Genomic DNA, 24,205 nt, shown 5'->3' with positions numbered 1-24,205 from the left:
AAAACACAACAGTGAAAAAAATGAAAATTAAATGAAAAAACGTTTTATGATTTTATTCAAGAAATTATTTGCTAACATCACCTTTTGTTTGCTTAAATAACTCATTTATTTCCCGGAGGTAGTCATTTATTTCCCGGAGGTAGTCATTTTTAAAAGATTTTCAAATTTTTTTGGAAGATTTTTGAATTTTATTAATTATTAAAAGAAACTTGATATCAGGGATATAAATAATCATAGCCGGGAAATAAATGAAAATTAAAAACCAAAATTAAACCTCGTGAATAAATGATGACCTATCGGTCCATCATTTATTCCCTCGGGTAAGAAATATTCATTCCTAAACAAAAAACTGGACAGGAATACCCCATTTTAATATTGGTGGAAAATTTACTTTCGTACGATATTATAATACATGATTTTACAGTATGGCTGGACACCGGTTCTCCTCCAGCAGATATCAATGGGTTTTGAAGCCATACTGGAAAATCTTTTCGAAAAACAATTGTACATGGAATGTGTTTGATTTTCTAAAATTAGAGGTTTGTAGGTATATAAATACTATTTTGGATCAAGTTAAACCAAGAATGCAAAATTAAATTTTGGCATACTCTGTTTCAATATTGGCAGACTGTTTTTTACCTGTTGGCATACTCTGCCTAACTTGATCCACTATTTATGTGATGATCTTTTTAGTTTTTATTGAGTTTTAGTGTAACCAAACAGTTAACTTTTTTTATATTTTCAAATACAAATAAGTTAATAAAAACAAAAACTTCCGTCTGCAAATAGTAAAAAATCGTCATAAATAATTTTTTTTGAGACACATATTACCTATAAAAAATGAAAGAGGTGATTTGATAAAAACTAAGCTCTAATAATGATTATGGTGATTTGATTTTAAAGCCGTCAGAAAGAAAAAAATTGAGAATTTTTTGCATTTTCATTTAAGTGTTTTAAAGATATGTTCAGCATTAAATTTTTGCATTTTAAAACTTCATTACAATTCTTTTAACTTTGAACCGTTTTTGATCTAATTTGCATAAAACTGAAACGAAAAAAATAGCACGCTTCAGATAAAAAAATTGGTCTATTTCTTAATATTGCACATATATGACTTTTTTATTTAAAAATAACTAAGGTAGGTAACATAAAAGACAGATAATCAAGGAACTATAGAAGGGGTAATTTTGTCCATCATCATTCGGAATATACATCAATTATCTCTTATCCCTTAAGATCCCTGGTGGTTAAGGTGCCGCCGTGAAATTTAGTAATTTTGTCATCTGCGATACCCCACTGGTATCCTGGTGGCCTTGGTAGGGAACATGGGAAACACAAAGTGAAAGTACCCGTGGCGCCCGAAAACAGCCTCGAAATTGTCCAGCAAACTTTTGTCACTCCCGTCGGCCTACATATAGTTACAAGGATGTTAGCCAAAGCTATATAGATATATTTTCATAGGTGGTCAGTCAACCTAAAAACTTAAAACTGGACTTCTAGCAGACGATAGTTTTTTTTATTGTTTAGTCTCATATGATTCTAATTATCTTACCTAATGAAATAAAAACGACTAAATCTGACTAACAAAACATTCAACTACCAAACTTTTTCATTAAAAGAATAATGAAACGATTTTTTAAAACTTTGGGTACTAGTGTAATTAAAAGTCCAATGTCCACTCCCTCCCTGTGAATCTGTGAAAAATAGATTTATTGATCTATTTAAGTAACTTATTCTAAAAAACAGACAAATAGGTAGACGTAAATACTATAGTTATAGAGTAGCTGCGCTACTAACAAAGCTACAAACCTTAATATTTTTTCTATCCTCATAGGGCGTGCTGTTGTTGAGGGTGCTGTAGAGACCCATGGAGGTCAGGAATATGCAGATTATCAGCGCTCCCAGCCCAAAATCCAATAAAAATATGTAGAACACCTCAAAATCTGAAAGAAAGAAAAAATATTGTTTAGGTACCTAGCAATTTAACTAAAATTAACTATGTAACAAATTGCTTGTAGCAACCAATACAAATTTAATAAAAGTCCCTGATATTATTAATCGAATAACGGCGAAAGCGTGATTATAAAACTTTGGGTACTGGTATTATATAAAGTCCAAAGTCCCCTCCCCTCTCTGTAAGAGAAGGTTTAAAACTATTTTAAGAGAGTGGCCTTAAACCACCCAAGTAAAATAACCTCTGGAAAAAAATTCCCCCACCAATAAAATATTCAAAACTCTTTTCTTTTAAATACTAAATCAAAGTTTAAAGTCGACTCCCCCCCCCCCCCCCCATTCTCTCAAGTGCATTTAGGGGCGTAGCCGTTAATCTTATTCTTAATTGATACCTGCGGCTCTCTCAACATACCACATGGCAAAGGTGAATGGGAAAAAGTAGAACATGGCCTCTTTTCCTGATATGCTTCTAAATAAACAAAAAAAGTCAGCGCTTAATCCCTGCGGGGGGATAACAAAACCTATTGGGGAACGTAAGCTTTGCAAAACTCGTAAAGGATTTTCAAACCCCAAATAAGATCTATTGTGTTTATATAAAAACATGGATAATTATGCCCATAAGAAACATATCAGTAAAAAGCTCATATAAGAACAATAATTCAACTAATATTTTTTCTCTATACCTAAACTAAAACCAAGCGGGGCTTCTCAATACCCAATCAAATATATTCTAACCTAACCTAACCTGACCGAAAGTAATAAAAAATTGCAAGAAAAACTCTCACACCTCCCCCTCCCCTATTTTTAATCTTTTTCCCAACAAAAAGAAGGGCGGGTTCTAAGCTCGACTAGACCAATTGAGGGAAACCGCAGACCTACCTGTAAAATGTCATGACATCAAAGATATGGTAGAGTCCGTATGCTGTTCCGATAGCTGCCCACATACAGAAGGTGATGAAATACTTCATATTTGTTCTTCCTAAAAATAAAGGATTACGGAGATCCAGTAGACCGAGATTGTAAGCAAGTTTTAAAAACACAAGGCTAGGTAAATAACCATTAAAAAATTCATTCAAAAGTTGAATTATTATTTAGCTTTAAAAATCATCTTGTTTTGAAAAATTTTAGTATGTGGACCTTTTAAAAATATCTAAATTCATTGATAGTTAAGTTTAAGAAACAACACATTTGACGGGTGAAAAATCTTCAGACTAGAAGACCAACAAAGATCAAAGTATAGCGTAGCTGCGCTCCTAACGACAAACTTACCAACGCAGTAGCCCAAAAAGAAACAGTGATGATCCAAAATATAAACGCATTTCCTAAATAGTAAATAATTGTAATAGGTAAATGTTTTCCAATAAAATGGTAACATTAAACTTGTATGCCTAATCTTCTTAGGAGTTCGCTCCAGTAGCACGGGAGGGGATAAGATAAACGGTGTAGATGGGGAGGGGTATTTCTATTTTAGCCAGCTGCAAGTTTAACTTTATTAGAGTACATGATAATCTTGTGTAAGATCAAAGTAATAATAAAACCATTGTTAAGACAAGTTTATAGAGATATACAGACGAACATCTTACTACCTAAACACAAAATAATAACTTGCAATATAGACAGTTATGAGATTTTCATCTTTATATAGACAAACAAACAGACACACAGAGAGAAAGGGGACAGTAAGCTTTTTATTACACTAGTCCCTAAAGATTTATAATAAAGTTTTCTTATTCGTTGGCTTAACATCTTTATTGATTGGTTTATTCATTAAGTTGAGTTTTAAAACGTTTTAATCACTAGTCTCAATCTACAGAAGGGGTAATTTTGTGTTTCATCAATTTATCAACCATTGCCTTATCCCTTTGAATCCCTGTAGAAACCCTAATTCTGAACTTACTTGCAGTATGGGCAGTGATGAGATCTCTCTGGGACATAGAGGTCACATTTATAACATTCTTTGTACCTAAAAATATATTTGTCCTTGCATAGAAGTGCAGCTTCTCTATAAATAAGATACTACGTCCGTCCATTTGCGCACTTTAGGTTTAAGTATTAAGTATATTTTAATGACGTATAGTAATAGCAAGAACAAACAGCTAAATATTCTTATAAAGTGTATTAATTCAATACAAGGTTAATATACAATAATAACATTAATATTAAGACAACTGTTCACTTTATGTTCGTATCCTGTTGCAGAGCAATGACTTGCTCCGAAACCGTGGATACCAGAACTAAAGTGCTAAACTATAAAATACATGTATTGCTCTTAAAATCAGGAAGAAAGGGACTATACATCACATTTCTCCCTGGCTTAAACATGAACCTCGGTTTCAAACTGTAATATTACAGATTAAATATAACAATAGGTTTTTACATGTTAATTATCATAGATATTATAAGTAGCGTTGAACGCTTATAAAATAGATAATAGTGGATCTGGTATGACACCTGCCATATTTTTTATTTTTTTTTTATATTTTTATTCCAGATCTTTAAACACTTCGTATGCATTTTTTTTATTTATTTTGGTTCCTTAGAACTCTTTTGTGTTTTTTATATATTTTCCTTTTTTCTTTATGTGTTTTTTTTTCTTTTTTTAATATTTTTTTTTAAGAAAAAAACATTGATTAACATATAATCATTGAAGAATGCATTGATTTACACCTAATGCATTAATTACATAGTTATCATAAATACATGATATAAAAATAACATTGGTTAACATATAACCATCAGATTTAAACATGGTATTATAGAGCATTAATATGAAACATGAATTTTAAACTTTTTTTGAGACTACTACTGCCTCAACAAATATTAAATACATAAAATAAAATAAAATATGAATTAATACACATAACTATAATTATTACTTTCTTTTTCCAGATGTTCTCTTCTTGCCAGGTTCTTCAATATCCATGGGCATAATAGCTTCCTCATCATTCACTCCAAGTTTTGCGGTCTCATCACACAAGCCGTCTTGAGACATCCTTGCCTCAGTATCACCAAGCATATGAAGACATCTTTCAAATCCGTTATTAACCGCAACCGAAATCGAGGTTGCAACGTTATCAACCTCCTCCTGATTATCCAAAATCTTTTGATGCTTACGACTAACCTCTTCTCCAAATTTATCAAGCATCATCAATATTCCAGGCGTGTGTTCCAACCTCATCTCCTCCCTCACTTGTTCATCAACACGCCATTGCTGATTTGACAATTCAAGGTCCAGACAAACAGGAATGTTCGGATTTAAGGGCTGATCCATCTGAACACAAACAGGATCCCCAAACCGAGTAACCAATTTGAAATCACCCTCGAACCACTCATTTACTTTGTGTTCAGGATTAAACTTCCACTCAATATTGGTTGTCAACAAACTTGTATAAACGTTTCCATCCAACTCCAATTTGATTTCCTTCACTACATTCTCTAAAGTGGTATTTGGATCACATAACAATATCTGCTTGGCTAGAGTCGGACGAAGACGCTTGCAACGCATCTGCATTTGCCAGGTCAGAACTCTGGAGTCTACTTTATCATTCATCAGACTACCTGCATATGTGGCACTCACCAGGTTATCAATTATGTCTCTTTGACCATCCAATCTAACATAACGTATCTCAGCAGGCATCTCTCCACTGGTGATTAGACTCACCGAATTCACGTTTATAATACGTGGAATGTAGATTGATAAGTTCATATATTCATTCACCTGAATGGAGTCAATAAACACTTTAGCACTCAAATCCTGTTCAGACTTTCCATCAAGCCAATCTTTCTGTAACTCTAACAAAGTTGTGGATGGCATTTGCTTCAGAATAAAGCTTACTTTATTCACGACATCTTTCCAATGTGCCAGGAGCCGGATAGCTGACACAACCTGCGTCTTCAACCTCGGATCAACGCTGTTACCCACCACCGTTCTCAACACCGTCTGAAGGCTCATTTTACCATCTGCAGGTATGACGTCAATTTTTGAAAGTTGAAGCCAATCCTCAAGTTCCCCCATATGTTTGATTATGGGTAACAATTCGCCCAACGTTTGACAGCTTTTTCTCTCATCTCCATCCAGGTATTCAATCTTAGCAAGCAATACCAAACTTGGTAAATTTTCGCAAACAAGCTTAGAGAGAAATATGGTCGCACTCAACTTATTCAAACTAGTTGTCTCGTTCCATGACAACTTTTTATTTATAGCTTTAGAATGCTCACCAGCCGCCATCAGGTTGAGGTATCTTGAATTCTGGCTGGTAAAGATAGGGATCCTGTCCACAGGCCAGTCTATGGAGTGGATGCATCTCCCCATCTCCAACTGCACTGATAACATGTTTATCAAATTCAACTTAAACCTTGGTTCATTATCAATAAGACGAGCTAAATCTGCCAGTGGCATGTCTTCACTGCTCAAAAATATGTTCTTTGTCGCCCTGCCCACACTCAACGTGGGCAGCTCAACGCGCGACATTACCAACACCAGCCGGGATGCAGAGTTGCTGATCAATGCAGATACTGGTAGACCAGGTTTGACTTGATTTCCTTCATTGGCAGATTGTTTGTGGCGACCATCTTCTCCATTGCTCAATAACTTTTGATTCATTGTTGCCGCCGTAACCAAACTGCAAAAATACAATATAATTAATTTTCAGCATAAGAAATTTAAGATCTAGCATTAAATTCTGCCTCAGTAAATCTTTTTTTATGACACCATGAACAACAACAATACAACAATGCCAACGTAGGAATTATACCTAACAACAACATTAACACAATCAAAACAAACTTGGCAAACAATGGTAATATATCCTTGAACAAATGTTCTAGACCAAACCAAGGACCTGTAACCTGTTCGAAAAATGACAACTTATGATCAACAAAATCCAATTTAGAAGCTTGTCCATTAAAATCCTCAAAATCCTCTAATCCCTGATATTTAATAGTCTTATTAAAGTCAGCAATAAACACCTTTTCATCGTTCAGAAAAATCTTTTGTCCCACGTGTTCTGATTTTTCATTGGCAATATGCAGAAGTTCGAGTCCCTGCCCCTGATTCCCAAGGAACAAATTAGCTGTCAACTTCAAAAATACCGGACTTTGCGAACAATTTAACAATTTTATATCCTCTACTGCTACAATCATTCTACTATATTCTTGTATTCCAACTGTTTCACCTTTATAATCCACCATTAAGTGTCCTACTGCACATCCATAATCCACACCTAACTTTACTGGAATTTCAACCGCTGTACACTTTTCATACTTAGCAATTTCTCCCAGGTATATAATTCTGAACCCATGATGCATCTGTACATTTGACCTAACTTCTGTTTGAGCACATCTAGAAATACTAAAAAGTTCCATCATCCTCTCGTTTCTTTCTCTACTAGCCAAAAACATAGCATTCAAATCAAATCTAGCCTCCTGTTTTAACAAATCCCCAAAATAACTTCTAACAGCCGCCTTCGGTTCCTCTAAAAACTTGATACCCTCTAATTCTGTTACAAAAATGTTGAAATCCAGATGCTGCAAAGTAAGTTTCTCTGTTCCCATAATTTTAACTAAAATATTCCTTTCCAAGTTAGAAACAAAAAGTTGTTCATTCCAAGTAGTTAAATTGAATGTATCTTGAAAAACTACCTTAAAATTGCTGGCCGGTTTTCGTACTACATACGGAAAATATGGAGAAGTTGATGTTGCCCACAAATGATTATCTTCAAAATTCGCCACAATTGTCTTTTTATCATAATCCATAACAACATTTCCCTTGATCAAAACGGGTGTATTTTTTACTAAAATATGCAAAGTCCCAACAGCAAAACCTAAATTGAACCACATATTGTGCGCGTATATTCCCAATGTCTTGCATTGAATATTTTCACCACCAACATCCCAGAAAGGTGACAATGTTCCATTAACTGTGAAACTGTGAACAGTTGGCAAATCTATATTTACTTTAAAACTAATTCCATCATGCTGATACTTGCCAGAATGAAAAACCCTCCTACATTCGTCCATACTCAACTCTACCTGTTTTTCATGTGGCACGTCTAGTACGTGCACATGACTCGCGGTACCGCAAAACCAGCGCTCCAATTTTAGTCTAACCTCACAACTAATGGCTTCTGACAATATAAAATCGGTTTCTGCTAACCCCAACAATTCCACAGATCTGACCGGTTCCATCCTATCATGCAAACAGGCAGCTGATCTAAGTTCAACATTACTTATTTGAGAACAATCATAAGCTGCTAACCGTGGATCCTGTGACGTATACATACCACCAACAACAATCAAACAATAAACCTGCATCACAACAACAAATAACAAAATATCCAAGTACCTGACTCTTTCATCCTTGGATTTCTTCACAGGTACTGGTCCAGCACGTCCACTCTTTGAACTACAAGCGTCCGGTGACCTCTTGCGCATACCACGATCTCCACGATCTCCACGATCTCTATCACCACCGCCGCTTCCTCTTTTGTCATCACGCTCTCTACGGTTCTCATGGTAATCTCTTCTCCTGCAAATAGTATACAAATTATTACAAATTATTTTTTAATCAATTTTGCGAGGTTCCTAGTTACTACATCGGCTACTGAATAACGTTCTAATCTGTCCTTTTCTCTGTTTTGTCTATCCTCTTCTAATTTTTGTAATTGCACTTCATTTGTAGAACCTTTAGGACGACCCTTAACAGGAATAGTCTCAGACATTTTTTGCGATTTTGCATTATCTAACGATCTATCTAATTCATCCTCCTCAACATCTCTACCTCGTTTAACACTTCCCCTTCGTTGTTCCAAGTTTACAATTTTACTTTGCAATTTTGGAAAAGTGTCCTCTAAAATACTCATCCGAGACTCTAACTCTCTAGCAGATTCCATGTTAACATCCTCTACACCCAAACTGTTGTCTACTAAGCTATTATCAGAGGCATAATCCCCATGAAAAACACTATCCTTACTAATAGTAGAATATGTAGAGTCTAACTTAGTTTTGTCAGTCATATCATTTGAATCTACACTATCAGAAATATGAGTACTTTCCAAAGTATCACTAAGATCCTCAACTAAATCATCTAAATTTTCATTATTCTGAGATACATTTGACCTTAGCTGTGACAACCCAACACCCAAAAAAGATTTCTCCAAAAATTCTGGTGTTACCTGTCCATCCTTCCGCCTTCCAACCACCTCTGGACTAGCGCCACAACTATTCTCCTCTTCAGAAACGCCTGAACAAGTTAAATTTCTCAAAGTATTGGGAAAGTCATAGTTTACTTTCAAGGTATTATCCACAGAGAAACATTCATCTGTAATCACTAAGTCAATCTTTTCATCTGGAGTCAAGTCTAAAGTACTCTCAATAACATATATTTTATCTCTTGGTACAATTCTCACCCCTTTATCTTTCAATCTACACTTTTCAAGGGGTTGAACCTCGAATAAACTATCAGAAATTGCTTTTGTCACTAAACACGGACCCACCCATAACGAGCAGAGTTTACGAGCTACACCAATCGTAGTGACGTCATAAAAAATGTAACAATAGGAATTTATAGCTACCGGCCTACCTATCCTTTCTGTATTTTCTACCTGCAAATACTTCTCAGTTCTTTCTTGTCCAGTCCTCCAATTCTTGTCAAGGCACTCCAATAACTCTGAAAAATTCATATGTTTAATTTTCGAGCGTGTTAACGGGTCAAATGAATCAAGTGGAAGCTTAGGATTTCTTAGGAACATCTTAAAATATGGGGAACATCCTAACCTCCGATTGAAAGAAGTGTTCATACAAAATTGTGTAGCTTTAAGTTTATAAGCCCAATCTCCATCTTGAAAACGTAAATCAGTCTTAAGAAACGAATACACCGATTGGTTGTATCTTTCACTGTAATTCGAATTTGCTGATCTTGGAGGGATAAAAATTTGTTCAATTCCCAACCTTAAACAAACCTCCCTAAAAACTTTTGATTTGAAGCTTTGTGCATTGTCAGTCCTAATTCGCTCGCATAGTCCCCAAACAGAAAATAAATTAAATTTCAGACATTCAATAATTGTTTCAGCTTTAACATCCTCAATAGCAAACAACCACACATATCTAGTACAACTATCAACTACTATTAAAATATGCTTACAAATGACTCCATTATATTCACACTCATTCAAAGGACCTAAAGCATCTATGGCCAACTCTGCCATAGCTTCCCCAGCCAAAGGAGAAAATTCTATATTATGATTATGTTTAGGTTTTTTACGTCTATTCAAACAAATGACACAATTTGCAACTGCCGCCGCTACATATTTAGATACATAGGGCAAAATGAAGTGACGATTAATCCTGCTCAAAGTTTCTAAATAACCCCTATGCCCCGCTGTAACATCTGCATGAGCTAACAAGAAAACTTTATTGTACATTCCAATAGGTACCACTACCCGTTCAATAAATTGAAATTCTCTCTGAAGCCGCATAGGTGAAGTCAGGATAATTAAACCATCCCTATAACTCAGATGTTCGAAAAATCTTAATATTTGTTTACCACGATAAGGCATTTGAGACAATTCTCTGGACGTAGGTTTGACATTATTTACAATAAATTTCCTCACCTCAACTAAAACAGGATCCTTCTCCAGGCTACGACTAAACTCTCTCGCCTTCAATCTGGATGATATTTGACTGGCCGTCTCTGCTCCAATTCCTGCAATAAGACATAATTTAGGATCTTCCAATTGATATACAGTATCCAATATTAACTCTCCTTGTTCGTCTGTCGATAATTTAGATATCCTATCTTTACTATCCTTTAATGCAGTACGTGACAATATATCAACATTAGTATGCATCTTGCCCTGCCTATGTACAACCTCATAACTGAAGGTGGATAAAAAATTTATCCACCTTATGGTGAGACCAACAAAATATCCGTTCTGCCTCCAAGTAGATAGATGTTTCAGTGCAGCTGAATCAGTTCTCACGATAAACTTCTTGTGTCTCAAATAACATTCAAATCTTTCAACAGCATTTACTAATGCACATAATTCTCCTTTGTGTGCTGCATAGTTGGCTTCATGAGTTGAACAAACACGTGACCAACATGATATCATCTTCTCTTGTCCATTTTGTTTTTGACTTAACACCGCTGACATAGCTGTAGATGACCAATCTGTATCCAACACAAATGGTTCAGCCTCCATTCTCCAATCCGGGAATGATTTACTTATTTCTTCACAGAACAATTCTCTAGTCTTTGTAAAAGCTTCCATACTTTTTTCATCCCATTCTATTTTACTACTGTTTCTAAATTTGTTCAATGGTGCTGTAATATCAGAAAAATTCTTGAAATATGAACCATAATAATTTATGAAACCAGTAAATCTTTGAATATCTTTACCTGTTTCAGGTACTGGCCAATTCTTAATCTTTTCAATATATGCTTGGTCCATAAATATGCCTTCTTCATTTATAATATGGCCCAGAAATTTCACTTCCTCTGCAAACAATGTACATTTTCCAAGATTAATCTTGAGGCCTGCTTCACAGAATGTTCGTAGTAGAATATTCAAATGTTCCAGATGTTCCTCCACATTCATACTATATATAAGAACATCGTCCAGGTAAACTAGGCAAAATGCCCTTAATTCAGGACTCAAATCCATTACTCTATCCATCAACTTTACAAATGCACTTGGAGCATTGGTCAATCCAAACGGAAGCCTCTTGAAGCAATATTGCCGTCCATTAGAACAAAATGCTGTATATTTCCTGACAGATTCCTTCAAATGCATTGAATTATATGCTGAAGTTAGGTCAATGGACGTAAAAATCTTCTTTCCTCCAAGTTTGTCAAACAGCTCACCAATGTTAGGCAAAGGGTAACAGATCTTCTCAGTTATCTCATTTAATGAGCGGTAGTCCAGGACAAAACGGACTTTCACCTCGTTAGTATTTCCAACTTTCTTCTTAACAGCAAAAATTCCAGAATTAAACGGTGAATTACATTCTTCTATCACATCTGTTTCCAACCATAAATCAATCTGTTCTTTTAGTTTCTCTGCATGATGAGGATTGAGCCTAATCATCCTATTCTTGAAAGGTTGAGCTCCAGGAACCAGCTGAATATCATACTCCTCCAAAGTACAAGATCCAATATCCGTAGGATCAATCGATAATGCCTTGAAATTCTTTAAGAACAACCCAACTATCCTTCCTTTCAAAGAAACATTATCCTTTAAAAACGGAACTTTATCCAACTTCAATTTATCTTTAATAAAACGAATCTTCTTTAATGTTGTTGACACATCTTCTTTAACCCTGTTCTCTTGCAGCATTGCTATCTTCTCCGCCACAAACAAATTTCCAACCAAAGTACCAGCAGGAACAGATTTCTTAACAGCTTCAAAATTTGTGATTTTAGTCATAATTTTACCGTTCTTTCCCACCTCAGTAATCCCTTCGTTTATCAACAAGTTGTTTCGGCTACAATAACCCTGTCTAGGAGCTATATAACACAACTGTCCTTCAGGCATATTTCCTTTAGTTGAAACTTCTACCACCACTGTACTCAATGCAGGAATTTCTATTCGATTTTTTAATGAACAAATCCATTTTTGGTCTTGTAACTCAGCTACATTAATCTCAGGTTTCTTAGTTCTTGCTTTCTCCATTTTCTCCAAAATTGTATGAACCAAATTCTTCACTACAATTTTCCGTTTAGCTACTAAATTCACACTGATTCCATGCATCTCAATCCTGTTGCCGTCTTTGGCAAATATCGTCTTCACGTTATTTTTGTTCAACCAATAACTGCCTAGGTTCATAGGTACAGTCATGCCGGAAATAACAAAACAATCTTCTTGAAAACTGTGACCTCCAATCTGAAATTCAACATTCCGAACAACACCATCAATCTTGATGCTGGAACCCTGCACGCCTGTTGCTTTCGACTCCGTTTCTTCAATCACACAATCAAGCTTTCTAGCCAACACTTGAGATATCAGGCAGCCTCTTGCATTGCCGCTATCAATTAAAGTCAGGATTTCCATGCCACCAATCTTTGTTGGAACATAGACTTCAGCCGCTCCAGCCGCCATCTCCGAATCTTCATGAAACTTATAAAACAGCTATCTAACTCACACCAACAGTTATGAGGTTGTAACTATCCAATTGTCTATCAAATAACTATCTATCTGTCTACAACAAATAACAAAAAAACTGAATAAAACAATTCACTCACCGACAATATTTCATCCACCAACAGAAAATATCTCTTAATCCTCAATCAACAACAGAAATTCTACGGCCAACAGAAACTCCCCAAACTGTTAATCCACAATCAGTAAACTTCTCTCCGACCAATCTAAAATATTACAAAATTTTAGATGCCAATTGATGGAAAATCACTGTACATAAGAATTAATATTGATATCAATATATATATAACAAAATTACAAGACTATTTTTCAAATAGCAACATATATAATGATAATCAAATGGTAACAACATGAAATCATAACAACTTACCATCAAATAAATAATGATGACAGTATCTCCCAATCACCAAAGAAAAACACTCTTCTCAGCCAATCTAAAATTAATACAATGATTTTAGATGCCATAAATAAATGTTTCACTGAACCAATAACTTGTAACACAATAAAAGAAATTGTATTAAGAAATATGACATGATCAAACATTATCAATCACTAAACAGATTAATCTTTCCAAATACCATAAGTTCAATTCTTTGAAATTCAATAAAATATTACCTAACAAAACTATTATTGTCAGATTAAACTGAGATGTATAAAAGGTTTAAAAGTCGAAATTCAACTAACTATATATCTCAATACCTGAGAGCACTTTCTTGCGCAGCTTTGTTTCTCTGCGCAGTCCAACTTTCTGCGCATGGCGCGCTCCACTCATTTCAGCTACCTCTATACACCGCCCCATATTGCGCATACCAGCTCTGAGAGACAGTGCAAATTTCTTTGCAAATATGGTCACTCCCCCTTTCTCTCAAACAAAAGAGACAGCTCCCCCATATCTGCGCATACCAACTCTGAGAGGTAGTGCAATATTCGTTGCAAATATGTTCACTCCCCCTTTCTCTTCCAACAAAAGAGACAGCTCCACCATATTTGTGCATACCAGCTCCGAGAGACAGCCCCTCCCTTCCTTCATAAAAAGAGACTTCTCCACGATTATATCTAATGCATTATAACAATTTTGCTTCATGAAATTCTAAACTTCATTAAAAATTTTGCTGAATCAACATCACTAAATCGCAATATAATTGTTTTAAAATCGAATACTTTAAATCACAATAACTGACTCATCTTTAAAAACAATTTTCCACATTTCATCAAAATTTAATACTTTTCAAATATCTAATTTCATATTTTTATCAAATTTAATTCAATTTAAAATTCAATTTAATATTTTTCAATAGCAATTTTACAAAATTGTATTCCTAATTCGTTTTTCATTTTCACTTTTTATTATTCTTATCTCTGTTAGACTCCACAACAGTCTGAAACAAAAATGAATTTTCCTAATTTCAACAAAACATAATCAAAAACTAAATTAATTATTTTGATTTCCATTATAACATAATCTCATAATTTCATATAGGCTTATAAACAATATGTTATTTTTTCATAATTCAAAATAAACCATCAAAATAAATTATCACAAAATTAGAGTTGCTTCGTTCACTCTTTATCATTAATTTTGTTTTGTTGTTGTTTATTTACAATGCGCATAAATCAAAACAATGCCGCGTAACAAGTAGAAAATGGAATAAGGTTGTATGATTATAATACATTCAAAACATTAAAACCATAAAATGTCATCTATAATAGCATTATTCCATGCCTCGACTTCCGCTACAAGATCGTCGTCATAATCGCTTGCCCCTAAACCATCGACATGTGCCACTTCCTTCGTGTCTTCCCCTTCTTTCACCTCTCCTTCAATTTCACCAACCAATTTCTTTTTATCCATACTATTTTCATTCTTTTTAAAACTCTTTTGCCCCGTCTTATAAGGAACAAAAGGCTTGTTTCCCCACCGCAAAAAGTATTTTCCTTTAGGATTAGGCAACTTTTTATCTCTAATATCAAAACAATCCCTCATCATGTGACCCTTTTTGTTGCAATAATAACAAATAAATCCACCTTGAATTGCGCCAATTAAAGGAATAAGTTCAGCTGGTCCACCAAATTCATCAGCTAAATCAATTTCACATTGATTTATTTCAAATGACAAATTATCTTCATCACTAACCTGATCAATAGTTACAGGATTTGACTTAGAACCAACGCCACCAACCATCGTCTTAGCCAAAGCCATCTGGTTTGTTGTACATCCTCTAGCCATTGACCCTGAAATTTGATTAAATTGTAGCCCTTTAACAATCAATTGTGCTTTAACTATTAACTCTGTCCGAAACTTCGTTATCATTCGCACTTGTCCGTCACGTTCCAAATCCAATGCAAATTGACGCATCTGATTAGCCAAAAGTGGAGATAAAACCACATTACACACTTGAGAATAGAAATCCATAAACATATCATCAGTTGGTTTCGGATACGCACGTTTCCAGAAAGATAGTATCTTATCAAAAAATGCATCAATCTTATCATTCTCATGTTGCTTAACACTCAAATACGCATCTTTACACACATTTTTCATGTCGGGTGGTAAAAATGTCTCCCGCATCTTACACAAATACCCCTTTAATGTTAATTGTCTATTCTCCATATCAGCAGGTTTTAGTGTATAACCACAAGCGGTTCTTACACCCACACATTTATCAAACAAAATTTCCTTACACACTTGATGATTAGTCATATGATAACGTCTAGTAGTCATCCAAAATCTCTCCAAATAATCATCAAAAAAAATCACATCATCGTCAACTGCAAATTCAGGCGCATTTTTTCTGAACTGATCATCAAGTTTAGCACACGTTTCATTGTACCTATGCACATTCTCCTCCCCCTGCGAAACATACAGAGATCTATCTGGTACATAAACAAGAGATTTACACCAACTAACCTGCGAATCACTCAGTCCGGCTTCAAAAAAATTGAGCGTATTAAAATCCTCCGCATCAACCTCAGAAAGGGCTGGCCACCACATGAGAACTCCATTATAGATATTATCCACAGCATCAACTCTAGACAATTCCCAAAGTTTTATGATCTTATCTTCATTTCCCTGCATACCACCAAAAATAGGCCGAGAACCACCAGCAAACAACTTAGGCTTCTCTTCTGATCCTCCAAATCCTCCAGATCCACCAGCCGTCCTCTGCCACGGCATAGAGTTATTTAAACCATTCTGCTGGTTATTCGACCCATTCTGCTGGGTATTCTGCTGATTATTCGACCCATTCTGCTGGGTATTCGAACCATTCTGCTGGTCATTCAAACTATTCTGCTGGGCAATCTTTTCAAGGATACGCTGCTGACCAGTCATAAACTCATTCACAACGGTCACATTCTCAGTCTTGATATCATTATCAACACTAGGCTCCACCACCTTATTAAGACGATCTTCCAAATCGTCCATCCGAGTAGCCAGTCCAGTAACCGCAGCAACATTAGTATCAACATTATCCGTCAACTCTTGAATTTTCGTCTCCAGTGGCGCTATACGCCCACCCAGCTCCGCCGCCACATTATCAATTCTAGTCCCAAGAGCATGGATCTCATTAACCAAATGCAAATCCTTCTCATCCTGAGACAACTTCCTCCACTCTTCAATGGTCAATCCCATCGCTCCAACCAAAAAATACCTGAACAAACTAAAAAGAAAAGAAATAATACAATTAAAAGAAAATCTGAGCTATAGATTCGTACTACACTACTGCGCCAAAATGACGTATAGTAATAGCAAGAACAAACAGCTAAATATTCTTATAAAGTGTATTAATTCAATACAAGGTTAATATACAATAATAACATTAATATTAAGACAACTGTTCACTTTATGTTCGTATCCTGTTGCAGAGCAATGACTTGCTCCGAAACCGTGGATACCAGAACTAAAGTGCTAAACTATAAAATACATGTATTGCTCTTAAAATCAGGAAGAAAGGGACTATACATCACATTAATATAAAATATCTAGTAAGATTTGAAAAATTAACCATAGAACCAGTTTCTTTGTCTTATTAGGTGGTAGGTATCTTTTTGGTGTTGGTTTTAAACTATTTTTCTGTCACATTCTTCCAATTTTGAATATAGATACCCTTGATTATAGGGGAGCAGCGCTAGTTTGCTGACTTAATATTCTAAAGGTTGCAATGCAAGTTTATTTTTCTAAAAATAAATATTGAATTTAACCAAAACATTATTAACTGTGGTAGAAATTTACAAAGGAAGAAACATTTATACAACATTCATACCCCCCCCCCCCCCCCCACCAATAGATTAAAAAACTTTTTTTGTATTTGGCCAAATTGACTTTGCAATTTATATTTATTGGGATGGGAGACCAGTTACGTGCACGCCGTCCATCCTGCACCGTGCATCAATGATCCTAGGAGCTACACCAGAAGAGTCCTACTGTGCTGGAAAGGTCCTAGGGTAGATGCCAGACTGAATTCTGGTCACTTCCCCCAGTTCAGGGGGTTTGGGTGGGGCTAACAATCCCTCCCTAGAAAAAACCTGCTTATGTTCAACCCGCACAAAGTAATGACCAATTTAACTTTGGGCTCGGGAACGAAGTAGAGGTTGGAAACGACAATATGATGTTTGGCTGGGAAACCGCTAACGGACCAGTCAGGCGGATGATTCTGAATTCCCGCAGACCAGCAAAAAATTTGCACCTGGAATGTTCGGACAATGTTTCAGTCAGGCCAGACAGAAAACATTTGCCGAGAAATGCTAAAAGCCAAGGTTGACATCCTGGCTATCACCGAATCAAGGTGGACAAACAATGGAGAGTTTAAACATCATTCTGGCTTGAAAATACTATACTCAGGTCATATGAATGAGGATCTAGGCCATAATCAAGGGGTGGCTCTTGTGCTGACCAAGCAAGCAGAGCAGGCCATGATCAGTTGGCAACCCCATGGTCCTAGAATTATGGAGGCTTATTTCAAATCCTCAGTTAAAAACATCAAACTGAGAATTATAGTAGCATATGCTCCTACAGAACAAGCAAATACAGAGGTCAAAAACGAATTTTATGACCAGCTTGACTCTGTATTTAAAAATGGTCATAAAGAAAAGGATCTGACCATGCTCCTAGGAGATTTCAATGCTCAAGTGGGGAGTAATAATGAGAATTTAGAAGAAGTTATGGGCAGATATGGCCTAGGCTTAAGTAATGGCAAGGAAAATGACAATGGTGATAGACTTGTAAGTTTTTGTACTGAAAACAAACTTGTCATTGGTGGAACCATCTTTAAACACAAAAAGATTCATACTGCCACCTGGAGATCACCAGTTCAAAGAACCTTTAACCAGATAGACCACATATGTATATCTAGACGCTTTAAAGGTTCTCTCCTTGATGTCAGGGTTGAAAGAGGACCTGATGTTAATTCAGACCATTATCTTCTATCTTCTAAAGTTCGGCTTAGATTTAAAAAGCAGGACACAAAGCCTAACCCCAGGAAGAAATATAATTTAACAACCCTCCAAAACTCTGAAAAGTTGCAAGAGTTTAAGCTCACTCTAAAGAATAGATTTGAGTTGCTGACTCTTCAAGAGGAAGATGGAGTGGAAGATATTTGGCAAGGTATCAAAAAAGTTTATAATGATACCAGCCAAGAAAAATTAGGTTTCAAAAAGGCTAACCAAAAGCCGTGGATCACTCAAAGATCCATTGATCTCATGGATCAAAGAAGAGAGGTAAGACAAAAGACACTCTCTAGAAACTCTCCAGAAGATAAAGACCTGTATAAGAGGCTCAGCAGGGAAATCCAAAAAAGTGTCAGAATTGACAAAAAAGAACACTTGGAAAACCTTGCCTTGCAAGCAGAAAATGCTGCTAATCAAAATAGAATGAAAGATGTCTATGAGATTACTAAGAGCATTGCAGGCAAAGTACACAAATCAGGATCACACATCAGGGATAAGGATGGTTCACTCCTTAAAACTGATGAGGATATTCTAAATAGATGGGCAGAACATTTCACTGAACTGCTGAATCTTCCAGTTCCAGAGGAAGAAACTGAGATTCCACCCTCAGATGCACTTGACATTGACTGTCGAGCGCCAAATCTATTGGAAATCAAAGAGGCCATTAAAAGTTTGAAAAATAACAAGGCCGCAGGACCTGATAACATCCCAGCTGAGGTCATGAAAGCAGACCTAGACACATCTGCTGAGGCATTCCTACCTTTGATCACTAAGATATGGAATGATGAGTTATGCCCAGAGGACTGGAAAAATGGACATATCTCAATACTGGCCAAAAAAGGAGACTTGACCCAATGTGGAAACTACAGAGGGATAATGCTTCTTTCAGTACCTGGCCGTATCCTTAGTAAGATTCTTCTTAATAGAATAAAGAAGAAGGTTAATGAAAAGCTAAGACCTAATCAGGCTGGATTTAGACCAAACCGTTCCACTATTGATCAGATAACCTCTCTAAGAATCATCATAGAGCAATCCAAGGAATGGAACTCTGAGCTTTTTATAAACTTTATTGACTACAAAAAAGCATTTGATTCTTTAGACAGGAAATTACTCTGGAAAATCTGCCGACACTATGGCATTCCAGAAAAGATAATCAATATCATTAAAGCTATCTATCATAAAGGAGGTGGAAATGTTATGTATAAAGGTAAACTATCAACCTTTTTTGAGATTGTAACAGGTGTCAGACAAGGATGCCTTCTCTCTCCCTTCCTTTTCCTCCTTGCCATTGACTGGATCATGAAGAACTGTGAAAGCAATGATGGCATTCGCTGGCAGTTATTTGGCAATCCCAAATATTTGGGAGATCTGGACTTTGCTGATGATATTGCTTTGTTAACAAGCAATAGAAGTCAAATGCAAAGAAGGACTAACATGATAGCTGAAACTTCCAAGAAAGTTGGACTTGAAATAAATGTTCCAAAAACTAAAATACTCAGATTAAATGCAAACTCTCAAGAACCAATAACTATTGGAAATCAAATTCTTGAGGATGTTAACTGCTTTGAGTATCTTGGAAGTAAAATTGATGAAGCTGGAGGCACTTTGACAGATGTTAAAGCTAGAATTAACAAATCTAGAACAGCCTTTGCCAGCTTGAATAAAATTTGGAATTCCAACAACATCTCCATAAAGACCAAGTTAAGACTTTTCAAGTCAAATGTTCTGTCTGTTTTGCTGTATGGGGCCGAAACTTGGTTCCTAAACACAGCAGTGGTCTCCAAGCTTCAGACATATGTCAACAAATGTCTTAGGAGAATCCACAAGATCTTTTGGCCAAACAAGATCACAAATGCTGAGCTTTTAGAGCGCAGTGATATGTCAGACATCAAACTGACAATAAAACAGAGAAAATGGAGATGGTTGGGGCACACTCTAAGGAAAGGGCATGATGATTTAACCTATCAAGCCTTGACTTGGGACCCCTTCACAGGAAAAAGGAAACCAGGTAGACCAAAGACAACCTGGAGGAGGGAATTCCTTGAAGAACTGAGTAAAAAGAATTTTTCATCTTTCAGTGAAGCCTCTACTGAGGCCCAATTCAAAGATAAATGGAGAACCATTGTGCGTGGCCTATGCTCTGGAAAGAAGAGATAAATGGCGATGATGATGAATTTATCCATAATTACATCTAATTTCTTCCTTTGCCTTATTTAAAATATAATTAAATATTATCTGCAAGAAAATTATAAATCTTTGCATTCTTTTTGCGACACTAGGTACCTACTTATTTCAAGTTACTTTTTTAAATATATCTTTTTTAATACCTACCTACTCCTTTTGTCAAATTATAATTTTGTTGTGATTCGCTTGTTATGGATGTTGTCATCCTTATTAGTAGGTAATATTTTCAGATCATGGAAAGAAAACGAAGTAGCGGGTTTCATCGTATTTTTACAGTAGCTTTTGATAGATTATTCTAGGTTAGGTTAGGTAAATGTTACCTAATAATTGTCCAGCAGGGTTAGGAAATTGGCCCCGCAGGGGCTAGAAATCGGAGAAAAGCTACTGTGAAAATACGACGAAACCCGTTAATTTGTTTTCTTGACGAGACCCATTAACAAGAAGGATAATGGGCTACAAGAAGAAGAAAATTGTTTTATTTCATGATCCGTTTTTTTTATACAAAGAATAAATTCAATATATACTTACTTTATGACGGTCTGATCAGGCATAGTTATACTAATGTCTCGTTGAATTAAGTCATTCGTTCTAAAATAAAAATATTTTTATTGAGATTGGTAGGAATATTATGTTAATAAAAGAAAGTTTTCTACGAAATGCATTTTAATTTTCATTTTTTACCAAGATATACTTTTTTGGATAAGATATAGATTTACGAAATATTTTATAATACATAGGTATTTTGTGTTTAAGTTTCAAACTCGAAGAAAATCACATATCCCTATAACGTATCCTATTTACAGACATATAACAGTCTGTCAAGACATCATTTGTAAACACAGAGTAGCTTCGCTACTACTAAATATATAATAAATCTTACTTGGTTATTAAAGCAGGTATTGGTTCTGTTGTAAGGGGTATAAAAGATGGTTGTCTGAAACAAATAAGATCATTTTTTAACCTTACATGAAGAATCCTCCAACAATTGGGTACAATATGATAGCTTCAAACATGTTTATTTAATTTGAAATTAAATCATGATATGATAGGGTTATCCTGATTACATGAATTCTTAAAATCGTGATTCCGAAGACAATTAGGTTTAATGATATTACAGTAATATTAAAATTTAATCAAGTTAAAAATTTTAAACAGAAAAAAAGTAGCACCATATAAGGAGATCTTAGGAGTTAACACAATAGATAGTATATTGTACATCTCATATGAAGAAAAACTACCTCTTTTGAAGATTAAAATAAGCAATGAAAACCTTGGTCGCTATAAGTTTTACCAACCAATCAAAATTCAATGAAAGTGATAACGCATTAGGGCATGTGGTTAAAAGACTTAGGGTACCATAATAATTTACAGTGATTAGATCTCACCTATAAAATTGTATCCAGTTAAGAATGATTTGTGCGGGGAAAAAGTAGCACCATATCAAGGAGAGGCCCTCAGATATGCGGATTTTCGCCGTTGTTATTGTGATGCCTAAAAATATATATAAAGTCGTAGCACCATATTAAGAAAAGGGTACCAGATCAGCAGAATCTAAGAATGCAACTACCTAAGAAAGGAGGAGTTTATATTTCTAAATGTCTATCTATATATGTGTACTGCTACAGCCTAATATTAAATAAGTAGCTTTACTAAAGAATAATAGCAAAAAATAAGCATAAACATACATACCTGCTATAAGTATTGCATTAAATGTAGGTAACACATAGTTGAGAAATATAACAGCTATCAAATCGCTTGCCTTAAGAAAAAAAAATAAATAACAAAACAACAATAGATTAGGAACTACTGAAAATTCAGATTGAGTGCATGATAGAACAATAAAAATTAATCGATGTATCTAAAGGATTGATTTTTTCTAAAAACCTTAAAAGTAGTTTCCATAGGGTAAGGGGGGGTTGTAGGTTACAAATCTGTCCCAAACTCGCCATAGACATTTCCTATATTACAATTGAGTTTTTACACCTCCCCCCCCCCCCTTCCAGTATATATAGAGATTTTGGGACGGATTATTAATCTTTCGTGACTTTTTAGACAAACAAAAGGACATTGTGATTTATGAAAAGCTCTAGAAAGTCAGAATACATAGAAATAAAAATTACCTCGCTGTATAACATAATTGATAATTTTACAAAATAAAATACGAAGAAACAATATTTTTAAGTCTTTCTCATTTTTCTGAAATAGGTATTAAAAATCAAAACAAATACATAAAATAATGTAAATATTAATAATAAAACGACTAGAAAGCTTAAATGCACTTTTTTTGTTATAAAAAGTAATATAATATTTGTTTGTTATTGTTGATGGTATGTTTATTATTGACTTATTGACAGGGTTATCAAAACTATTTTTTGAGAATTATTTTTTATTTATTTTTCTACCATAAAATATAGTATTTTCTTATTTAATGTAGTTTTTGACTTTTTAAAGTCAATTAAGATTAAAAAGAAATAGAGTTGAAATAAATTAAAGTTTTTTAATAAAAAAATAAGAAAAAAGAAAATAAAAACTAAAATAATTAATAATATTAAATAATTTTTCTAAAATATTAGAAAAGCATGTTTATAATTGTCTCCTTGAATTTTTGGATGAACACAACTTTTGGTCACCCAATCAATTTGGTTTTCGTAAGGGCTACTCTACAATTCATGCTTGTCTCCATCTCTCTAACATTGTTCATGATTTTTTGGCATCTGGAAAGGTAGTTATGGCTATCTTTCTAGATGTCAAAAAATGTTTTGACATGATACCAAGAGATATTTTGTTGTCTAAATTATACCATTATGGTATCCGTGGAACCCCCCATGACTGGTTTTGTAGCTATTTTTCTAACCGTAAACAAAGATTTTTCTTTAATGGCGTTGAGAGCAGTACCCTGGAGGATATCGTTGTCGGTATCCTCCAGGGCTCGATTCTCAGCGTCATTCTATTTTTGATTTTTATTAACGATCTTACCAATTGTTGTCCTGACATCATTAACAATTTATTTGCAGACGACTGTCTTTCTATTATTGTTGGAGACGACCTAAATGACCTAATTAATAAGGCACAAAGAGCTATTCCTGTCTTGGTAGATTGGTACTCAAGTAATAAGTTAATTATACATCCTGGCAAAACAAAGTCAATAGTTTTTAGTTCCCCTCGTCCCAACTACTCTGAAGAAGACAGTCTTCTCCTAAGGGAATTTCCAGTAACCATTAATTTAAATGATCCTGGTGTAAATGATCCTTCCAAAATAACTAAAATTAATTTAATTCCTAATGAAGATGAATCTTGGGCACGTCTACTTGGAATTTTAATTGATGATAAATTATCTTACAGATATCATTTAGCCACTGTACAAAGCAAAATCAACAAAATAATTTTTAGTTTAAAACAAATGCGTCATATTTTAGATCAACGGCATTTAAAGATTCTGTACTCTGCATATATACGCTCTGTAATTGAGT

The 24,205-nt window shown here is 34.9% G+C and overlaps 2 protein-coding genes across 3 annotated transcripts; both read right to left on the bottom strand.

The window, feature by feature from the left end:
• Window positions 1–1,022: 1,022 nt before the first annotated feature.
• Window positions 1,023–22,941, bottom strand: LOC145323679 (palmitoyltransferase ZDHHC7-like). Its single transcript, XM_080166124.1, has 11 exons — window positions 22,856–22,941; window positions 22,425–22,494; window positions 22,121–22,226; window positions 21,616–21,669; window positions 21,264–21,323; window positions 3,851–3,916; window positions 3,223–3,275; window positions 2,833–2,932; window positions 2,346–2,422; window positions 1,810–1,943; window positions 1,023–1,408 (listed from the first exon to the last, which is right to left on the bottom strand). Exons 1-11 carry the CDS (start codon window positions 22,868–22,870, stop codon window positions 1,280–1,282), a joined length of 864 nt encoding a protein of 287 aa, XP_080022250.1. The 5' UTR covers window positions 22,871–22,941; the 3' UTR covers window positions 1,023–1,279.
• Window positions 14,447–16,887, bottom strand: LOC145323680 (uncharacterized). 2 transcript variants are annotated; one of them, XM_080166126.1, is made up of 3 exons: window positions 16,015–16,887; window positions 15,241–15,338; window positions 14,447–14,485 (listed from the first exon to the last, which is right to left on the bottom strand). In XM_080166126.1, exons 1-2 carry the CDS (start codon window positions 16,735–16,737, stop codon window positions 15,252–15,254), a joined length of 810 nt encoding a protein of 269 aa, XP_080022252.1. In that variant the 5' UTR covers window positions 16,738–16,887; the 3' UTR covers window positions 14,447–14,485; window positions 15,241–15,251. The 2 variants fall into 2 exon arrangements, with proteins under 2 accessions (XP_080022252.1, XP_080022251.1); XM_080166125.1 differs by lacking the exon at window positions 14,447–14,485 and having other exon boundaries at window positions 14,914–15,338.
• Window positions 22,942–24,205: the final 1,264 nt, after the last annotated feature.

The sequence above is a fragment of the Acartia tonsa genome, chromosome 7 (assembly GCF_053477335.1).
Source record: "Acartia tonsa isolate MP-2025a chromosome 7, ASM5347733v1, whole genome shotgun sequence".
NCBI classification, from domain to species: domain Eukaryota; kingdom Metazoa; phylum Arthropoda; class Copepoda; order Calanoida; family Acartiidae; genus Acartia; species Acartia tonsa.
This window is presented reverse-complemented; position numbering and strand designations above follow the sequence as displayed.

Coding starts and splice junctions, on each gene's coding strand:
- LOC145323679 (XM_080166124.1), bottom strand. Junction 22,227..22,424: donor TAATGCAATACTTATAGCAG/GTATGTATGTTT, acceptor ATATATTTTTAG/GCATCACAATAACAACGGCG. Junction 21,670..22,120: donor AACTGGATACAATTTTATAG/GTGAGATCTAAT, acceptor TATTTGTTTCAG/ACAACCATCTTTTATACCCC.
- LOC145323680 (XM_080166126.1), bottom strand. CDS start 16,737: ATGGGATTGACCATTGAAGAGTGGAGGAAGTTGTCTCAGGATGAGAAG. Junction 15,339..16,014: donor CCGGACTGAGTGATTCGCAG/GTTAGTTGGTGT, acceptor ATCAAATTTCAG/GGTCAATGGCTAGAGGATGT.